At 49.5% G+C, this 9,088-nt stretch overlaps 1 protein-coding gene across 1 annotated transcript; it reads right to left on the bottom strand.

Moving 5' to 3' along the window:
- Positions 1-1,092: 1,092 nt before the first annotated feature.
- Positions 1,093-7,721, bottom strand: gdf5 (growth differentiation factor 5). The gene is made up of 2 exons (XM_010754689.3): positions 6,559-7,721; positions 1,093-2,837 (listed from the first exon to the last, which is right to left on the bottom strand). Exons 1-2 carry the CDS (start codon positions 7,352-7,354, stop codon positions 1,852-1,854), a joined length of 1,782 nt encoding a protein of 593 aa, XP_010752991.2. The 5' UTR covers positions 7,355-7,721; the 3' UTR covers positions 1,093-1,851.
- Between the last annotated feature and the right edge of the window lie 1,367 nt (positions 7,722-9,088).

Below are 9,088 nucleotides of genomic sequence, written 5' to 3'. Positions count from 1 at the left end.
TCACACTGAGGAGGCAGTTTGAGTTCCTCCAAAGAGGCCGGGGTGGTTACTGAGAGTTCAGGGGGCAACAGGAAATACCGGAGGTCTATTTTGGAACAATTATTTTACGGGTGGACACTGGATGTAACAGATGGTGAGAAAATAGAGATAAATAACAAAAACAAACCACAGCAGCCGTTCAGCCTCACTGATTACTGTACAAAAGCAACTTTATAACTTTATTCAGAGGTTCTGTCGCTGTGTTCACTGTTAGACTGGACACTGCCGGTTCAGAGGTTCTGTCGCTGTGTTCACTGTTAGACTGGACACTGCCGGTTCAGAGGTTCTGTCGCTGTGCTCACTGTTAGACTGGACACTGCCGGTTCAGAGGTTCTGTCGCTGTGCTCACTGTTAGACTGGACACTGCCGGTTCAGAGGTTCTGTCGCCGTGTTCACTGTTAGACTGGACACTGCCGGTTCAGAGGTTCTGTCGCCGTGTTCACTGTTAGACTGGACACTGCCGGTTGCTCATTGGTTGGTCTTAATTTCTATTAGAGCTTCCTGATTGGCTCTGTGACATGTCACTCAAACTCTTACTTCTGTATTAAACGGGACACCTGATTCAATCAAAAAACAGTTTTGGTCTCTGTAGCTAATTTCCCCGTTCATGACAACTGTACTGAGGGTGAATTTATATACAACTCACCTGTTCACATTATATTAAGGCTTAAAGTTATGCAGGATTAAGAGCGTGGACGCTTTGACTGACAGGTGGGCGTGGTCACAGGTGGCTTGTTTGAGCAGCCAGGCTCATCACGTCTTTGCCGATATTATTGATGTTATTATTGTTTTTGACATAACAATTAAGTTTGATGTGTTCGTGTATGAGATTTCAACCTCTGCTTCTGTGTAGGAAAAACTCTGTTTGGTTTGTCTGCTCTGGGCTACTGTAGATCTGCTCTCACTGCAGATATTAAGAGCTCAGAGACACATAATTCATATTTTCAGGTGATTCAAAATAAATAAATACTAACACACTGGACCTTTAACAGACACCTAATTAAGTCTTTAATACCTGTTGACTCTTCTTCACCTCAGCTCGCAGCAGGTTGTGAAGTCGACCACAGAAACACTTTCAACCAAATCAAACGAGGTCATTCTCGGGTTAAATTGTGATCTGGCTTCTTAAAATCCCACAAATTCCTCTGATAGTTTAGTCTACGGAGCCTGTGGGGGGGCAGAGTTCACACTGATAGGAGTTTGGAGCTCGGTCAATTAGACATTTTTTATTGAAGAGTAGTTTATGCAACTTTTCCCACATTTGGAGGCAGGTCAGATTAGCACTTCATCACTGGCCTGTATTTATACATCAGAAATTCTTTACATGCTTCATATAAAACAAACAAGAAACGTCTTGGATCACAAATTACTCTTCGCTGTACGTCTGAATGGGGCAGAGGCACGGTGGCAGATAAGTGCTGGAAGAAAAGGGCGTCTTTGAGTATAATGTTAAAATAACTTTTCTGTTACACAAACTTTTTACAAACTGAGCGAGAGCGCTCGGCTCTCTGGTTGTTTTTGGCTTCGTCCAGATGCATCTCGCCAACATCGTCAGCACCAACATCAACGTTACACAAGTTTTAGTGAGTGGGCGTCAAAGAGCATCACCTCCACGAGTTTATCTTCCTCTGTTTAGTCTTTAACAGTCTTTGGTATGCAGTCTGATAGTCCACTTGAGCGAGAAGAGTAATGTCTGTTTGGACTCAGGCGGTTTTCCTCAGTGTTCGTCTTCCCTTTTTGGGTTTGATCACAATATTAACAGACAAACGAAGGGCGGGAACTGTCTCTCTTTCGCCGTCTCGCCGTTCTTCGCTACCTGCAACCGCATGACTCCACCACCATGTCCTCGTACTGCTTGTAGACGACGTTGTTGGCCGAGTCGATGTAGAGTATGCTGATCGGACTGAGTCGCGTCGGGACGCAGCAGGTCGGCGGCGTTGACTCCGGGTCCATGGAGTTCATCAGGGTCTGTATGATGGCGTGGTTGGTCGGCTCGAGGTGCGAGCGGATGGGGAAGTCGCAGACGCCGTCGCAGTGAAAGGCCTCGTACTCCAGTGGCGCGATGATCCAGTCGTCCCAGCCCATCTCCTTGAAGTTCACGTGGAGTCGTCTCCGGTGGCACCGCGGCCTCGCCTGCGTCTTCACCACTTGATGTTGGGGGAGGGACTGCGGCGGCGGCGGCGGCTGCTGCAGAGGTTTTTTAGCGCCCCTTGCAGCAGGAGCTCGCCGCATGCGGCGCTGGGTGAACAGGTATTCATAGACGGTCTTGTTGTCATGGCCTGACCGCGCCTTGATCTCGTTGTAGAAAAGGTCGCGCTTCTTGCTTTTGCCAAACGCCAGGAAGAAAGCCTTTTCCTTGTTGGTCCTGCCGGGTCGGGCCAACCCGAGTGTGCGCAGGTCCATGGGGCGACCGCCTCTGTGCTCCAGACCCTCGAGCTCAAAGCACAGCTGCTGGTTCTGCTGGGTCTGCTGGTTCTGCTGGGCTTTGAAGCCCTTGAACACTTTCCAAACGTCAAACACTTCCCATTTACTGCTGAATCCGCCTCCACCGAGCAGATCCTCCACGGCCTTCGTCTGGAGCAGAGCCGCTTGTTGTTTACCTGACGCGCAGGTGTACAGCTTCAGGCACGGGGATGAACCTCCTCCTCCTCCATCAGCTGTGGATCCCACTGAGGCTCTTCGGGGGTCAGACAGGCGCTTCCTCAGGATGCGCAGCTCGGCCCCCAGGAGCCCGTCTCGTTCCAGGGAGCTGACGTTGAAGTGATACCTCTGCCGCCTCAGCTGGGGACCGCGCTCGTCTGTGAGGGAGGACGGAGACGCAAAGACAGAAATATGAGTTCAGCACGAGGACACAAAGATGCAGGTGCAGACGTGACATGAAGGTAAACTGTCAAACTGTAAACTACACCATGAAGTATGATGTCATATTTCAAAACCTTTATACACGTGATTTTAAATTCATACAGAATAAAGTCACATTTTATATCATGATTTTAAATTCATACAGAATAAAGTCACATTTTATATCACAGAGTGTTAATTATACAGGCACGATGTATTTTACTGAAACCTGACACGTAACAGGCTTTTACTGTAATAATAGAAGTTACAGCATGTTTATTTTATTGTGGCAACCACAGCTGACCATTAATAAACTTTATGCACACACACACACACACACACACACACACACACACACACACAGAAACATCAGCAGGAATGAAGTGAATGGCGTGGTGTGTAATGTTTTCTTTTGTTGTCAGTGAAGGAAACCAGCGAACCTCCATGACCAAATGAAATCCAGCATTGAAATCCACTAAAACACACACACACACACACACACACACACACACACACACACAGCAGATCTCTGCTCACTTCTTCTTCTCACGTTATTCCCCCTCCTTCCTATCCAGGACTTTAGCATGCATTGAAAAGTACATTAGAACCAGACAGGGAGACCACATCGGACTGTAAACAGGCCTGTTATTATGGACCTGCAGCTATTCACTGCCGATAGACAGTTAACCAGCATCTGCTGTAGAGGAAACAAACTGTGGACTACACACACACACACACACACACACACACACACACACACACACACATCCTGGCACTTCTCTGTGGAAGATCTGATTAGAGCTGAGAGGAGTTTGATTCCTCAAACTGTCACGTACTTTGAAAACAGAAAGAATGTCAGCTCTCAGGTGTGGTCTGTGTTTTCACCTCCGTCCATTAAAGAACTGTTACACACACACACACGCACACACATACACACACACACACACACACACACACACACCACACACTGTGTACGCCTGGCTAAATGCAATAGTCCTGCAATAAATGAAGATCATGTGTTTATAGTCATCAGACGCTGGTGCCCAAAGTGTAAATGAGGTTTGAGAATGACTTCATCACAGACTGTCTAAAACCTGGACGTAGTCTCCGTGACGTCCCCGCAGACTGTCTAAAACCTGGACGTAGTCTCCACGACGTCCCCGCAGACTGTCTAAAACCTGGACGTAGTCTGAGTGACGGCGCTCTTGAAACCGGGTTTGGATCCGGTGGATGAAGTGTGAGACTTCACAGGAGCGGAGTGAACCTGAATGGACTGAGGCAGATTGTTGTTCTTCTGTAGATTACATATGTGTGAAGGATTCAGTTAGTCCTGTTCAGTTTATTGGAGCTGTTGGTTCAGCTGTCGTCACTCTGGAGGAAGTCGTATCTGTTGAACGAGCGTTGGATAAAGTCTGAAACATCTTTCTCCTGCTTTGTGCTAAAAATAATAAAGCGATGATTTAAAGGCCAAACAGAAATACACCGAGTTTTATTTATGTGTTTAACTACCACGTGACCTGAAGTGTACTGTGTAACACGAGACGTGGCTACATTAGCTGCAGCAGAGACGGAGGCAAAGACAGAAGAAAGGGGAAGTGAGTTAATGTGACCAGCGGAGGGGAAGACGTGTGTCAGGCCATCAGTTACACTTCGCTCAGCGCCTCCACATGCGCAGGAGGTCAGCTGCGATTTGCTGAGGACACACTAAACAAATAAAGCCCAAATTAAAAGTACATTAAGTGCTTGAAATACAAACCTTTAGCAGAGCTCGAAATATTAAACTCCGCTCATTTAAACATTGTTTTAAACAGTTTTACACCGTAAAGATAACATTACACAGGGGGCCACCCTACTCGGAGTGTTTATTTACCCTCCTGAGGCAGCAGCCCTGCCAATGACCGACCAGATGGCTAGAAACACACACACACACACACACACACACACACACACACACATAAATACATAAGTATAAATATACATCTACATGCATGTGCAAGGGCGTGCCCCAAAACTTTGTTTCACATCCAGACTCTGTGTTAAACAAGAATAAGTTGAACTTGCAAAAACTCGACTAATCGTCATCAGGGCTGAGTCGTTTGAGCAGATTTGATTGACAGGTGTGCAACACAAACAAACAAACAAACAAACAAACAAACAAACAAACAAGCAGACTGTTTCTGATTGGTGCACGAGGGCAGTGACATCACATTTTAAAAACAAGCAGTTGGCGATGGTGGAACGTTTCCTAACCCGACCTGACGTGCAGCAGGTGGGTTTGTTACACAGAACCACCTGGGAAGTTGGCATCGCAAACTACGAATACTTGGCAGGTGACTGGACGAACCAAACAAACGGTCGAAGTCGTTCTGAAGGTGATCGGCAGAAGAGTAACAGAGTAAACCTGAACGTCGGCTGGAAAAACCAACCAGAGGTTCTGCTGGTTCTGATTAATGTTGCACTGAAGTCGGGTTCACGTTGTTCACGCGAGGCCGTGCTCTTCATGATAAAACCCACAGAGACCCAACAGTTCCCACCATGAGCAAACGCTTGGTGACAGTGGCGAGGAGAGAAAACGTTATTGTGACCAGCAGCTAACGGGAGCTAACGCAACATGAGCTGCAGAGACTGTTCAGTAACATGGAGCCAAGTTAGCTTAGCTTAGCTTAGCTTAGCTTAGCATACACACTGGAAACAGCTAGCCTGGCTCTGCAGCTGTAAAGCTACAACCAGCTCCAAGAGTGAGTCAGTCTCCATAAGTCCCCATGTTACATACAATTCTGCGGACAGACAGTCTGTGGACAGTCCGTCCGTGGACAGTCTGTGGACAGTCTGTGTACAGTCTGTGGACAGTCTGTCTGTGAACAGTCTGTGGACAGTCTGTAGACAGTCTGTGGACAGTCTGTGTACAGTCCGTGGACAGTCTGTAGACCGTCTGTGGACAGTCTGTGTACAGTCCGTGGACAGTCTGTCTGTGAACAGTCTGTGGACAGTCTGTAGACAGTCTGTCCGTGGACAGTCTGTGGACAGTCTGTGGACAGTCTGTGAACAGTCTGTCTGTGAACAGTCTGTGGACAGTCTGTAGACAGTCTGTGGACAGTCCGTGGACAGTCTGTGGACAGTCTGTCCGTGGACAGTCCGTGGAGTGTCTGTAGACAGTCTGTGGACAGACAGTCTGTGGACAGTCTATGGACTGTCTGTGGACAGTCTGTAGACAGTCTGTGGACAGTCTATGGACAGTCTGTAGACAGTCTGTCCGTGGACAGTCTGTGGACAGTCTGTCTGTGAACAGTCTGTGGACAGTCTGTAGACAGTCTGTGGACAGTCTGTGGACAGACAGTCTGTGGACAGACAGTCTGTGGACAGTCAGTCTGTCTGTGGACAGTCTGTCTGTGGACAGACAGTCTGTGGACAGACAGTCTGTGGACAGTCTGTCTGTGGACAGTCAGCTTCCTGCAGCTTTGAAGTTGTTTCCAGCAGTCACCTCTTTTCCCATCATGCTCTCTGTTTGTATCTGTCCTCACAAACACAAACATGTCTCTTACAGCTCTGTCTCCATCATGTCCCCCTGTAAGTCCCTCAGGACCACCAACCTGCAGTGTCCTCACACCTGACTGACTGCAGGACATCACCTGACATGTAAAGCTCTGTGTAACTGCAGGTGAGTGGTCACGTGGTTACCTTGTCCTTTATCCACGAAGCTGGTGATGGTGTTGGCCAGACCCGCCTCGTGCAGCGCGCTGCTGTTCATGTCCCCGGTGGACAGAGACCAGTAGAGGGACAGCATGTAGTCATGAGGGATGACCAGCGGCTGCTTGTCGCTCACTCTCCCGGCCTTGCTGCTTGTTGCTCCCCGCTGCGCCACCGGAGCCGCGCTCTGCTGCTGCCTTTGCGCACCGGCGCCTCTCTGTGGAGTCCCCGCGCGCGCTGGAGCAGCTTTCCCCACATGTGTCCCCGGTGATCCGCCTCTTCCACCGGAGACAGCCGCGGTCCCGATTCCTTTCCCCGCTGCATGCGCGCTAAAACCCGCGGGAGCGTGCGCCTTGACGTGAACATCCCCGGCGGGCAGCCACGAGCGCACGGCCTCTTTGCGCCCGAAGCTGACCGCTCTGTCCCGGAGCTGCGCGCGGCTCACCGGAGCTTTGCTTTTAATAACGGTCGTCTCGCCTTTGATTAACGGCGGGCCCGCGCGGATCCGCGTAATCCTGGCCGGACTCACCGGTGACGGCTTCCACGCCCCGGTCACCGGCTGCCTCACCGCGGTTGTCGCTCCACCGATCCCTGCACCGCCGCCGCGCCGGTGAGCCTGCTCTCCGTCCCCGCCGCGCTCCGCTGCCTCTCCAAGCCGCTGCTGCTGCTGCTGGTGCTGGTTCTGCGGGGTGCTCGGTCTGGTCCGGCTCAGCGAGCCGAGGACGGGATGCAGGTAAATGAGAGTCCAGCAGCTGAGCAGGAGAGAAAGACGCTTCGCAACTTTCATCCTAAAACTCTTGAGCCTTTTTCCAGGCCGTCATCGTCAGGAACAAAACGCAGTGTGTGCAGAACTAACCGACCCGTCCGGTTCGGTCCGAGTCTCTCATCCTCTGAGCTCCCTCTGCGCTCTGCCGGAGGTGAGCTGAAGAAAAGGCGCCTCTCCGGTCCAGACATACGCGAGGGAACAGCGGAGATGTGGACTGTGGCGGACTTTCAGAAGCTCAAGAAATAAATCCTGCAAACCCGGATTGTCCCATCCGTCCTGGGTCAGAACCATCGTGCTGAGGAGAGTCCTGGTCTGAGCACAGATCCACGCTGACTTTCATGAAACTCTCGCGGCTCGATCTGCTGGAAGAAACTCCTGAGGAACTTCTTTAAATCCAACAGTTTATTATTTCCATCTGGAATAGTTTGGATCCAGGGGAGAAAGCTCTAGAAGGCAGTATGTTCAACATCACTGTATTTGTGACAAACTGAGTAATGTATGTATGAAAAGTTGTATGTGATGGGGTCTGCCTTTCTGAATAAAAAGATAATAAAAAAAAACAAGAATAATTCAACAATAGCTGAGTATTCTCTATTTACAGCTTTGTGGTGTTAGACCCATCCCCCATGGCACATTGGCCTTTGAGAGGCCAATTGCACAGAGATCAAACCTGCTCCACTCACAGCAAGTGAATAAGGGGTTTGAAATGTTTGAACTTTTATAATCATTAGATCAAGGGCGTAACATGGGTTTGAAAAGTGAGGGGGCAAAGTAAAGCGAGGGTCTGGGTGTCCTCCCCTAAGGTAAAAAAGATTGGGGGCGCTGTGAGATGCGGATGGAGTAGACATGTATTTTGAGCTCTTCGTGGCACACCAAAATATACTAATTAAGGCGCATTTTTGCATGCCAGACTCTCCATTCTCTGTCTTAAAGGCTGTGCCTTGTGTTTCATCCTTGAGTTTATCGAAAAGGGCAACACGAATATGTCGACCAAAACCTCACGAGGCAGAAGGGAGAACTCGCTCGCTAACAGAAGCTGCTACTAGTCGTGATCAAGCTAGTATGAAAACCTAAGGGCATGTCATTAGCCGAGGAAGAAGACGACCTTCCACTTATTTGGCAGAATATGTCAAACAAGCTGTTGCAGTACTTTAACGAGAGATTCGACAAGTTTGAGCTGAGTTTCCAGAATCCTTTGTCCGCCCAGAAAGCGCTAATGGAGAGGATGTCCCGTCAACAAAAACCAGACCGTGGACCGTGAACAGCACATTCACGCTGTGGAAACTTCAGTCGCCGTGCGCAGCAGGAAAATAAAAAGCTATGGGCCAAGCTTTCGGACCGGAGGGAGATCCAGGCGGAACAACATAAAGATTGTCGGCGTTCCCGAAGGTGAGGAGAAAGGAGGCCGACCGAGTTTGTCTCCAACCAAGCCGGTAGTCATCGATCGAAAGCACCGCACACAACAGCCCAAACCACTGGAAGGCTCTAGACCCCGGACGATAATTGCGCGGGACACCTCGCAAAGGATAGAAAAGATTCTGCGGCTTGGGGAGACAGCGGTCCTTAGATTACGGAGGGCGCGTATTTTGATCTTTCCCGACTATACTGCGGAGGTGATGGGGCAATGGCGGAGCTTTTGTGAGGTGCTTCAGCTGCTGAGGGAGAAGGAGATTCGTCACTCGCTGCACTTCCCAGGCTGGGCTTTAGTTCATTACCAGGATCAAGTGAAGGTATTCAGCAACCCGGTAGAAGCTA

The sequence above is a fragment of the Larimichthys crocea genome, chromosome VI (genome assembly GCF_000972845.2).
Source record: "Larimichthys crocea isolate SSNF chromosome VI, L_crocea_2.0, whole genome shotgun sequence".
In the NCBI taxonomy this organism is placed as follows: Eukaryota; Metazoa; Chordata; class Actinopteri; family Sciaenidae; genus Larimichthys; species Larimichthys crocea.
This window is presented reverse-complemented; position numbering and strand designations above follow the sequence as displayed.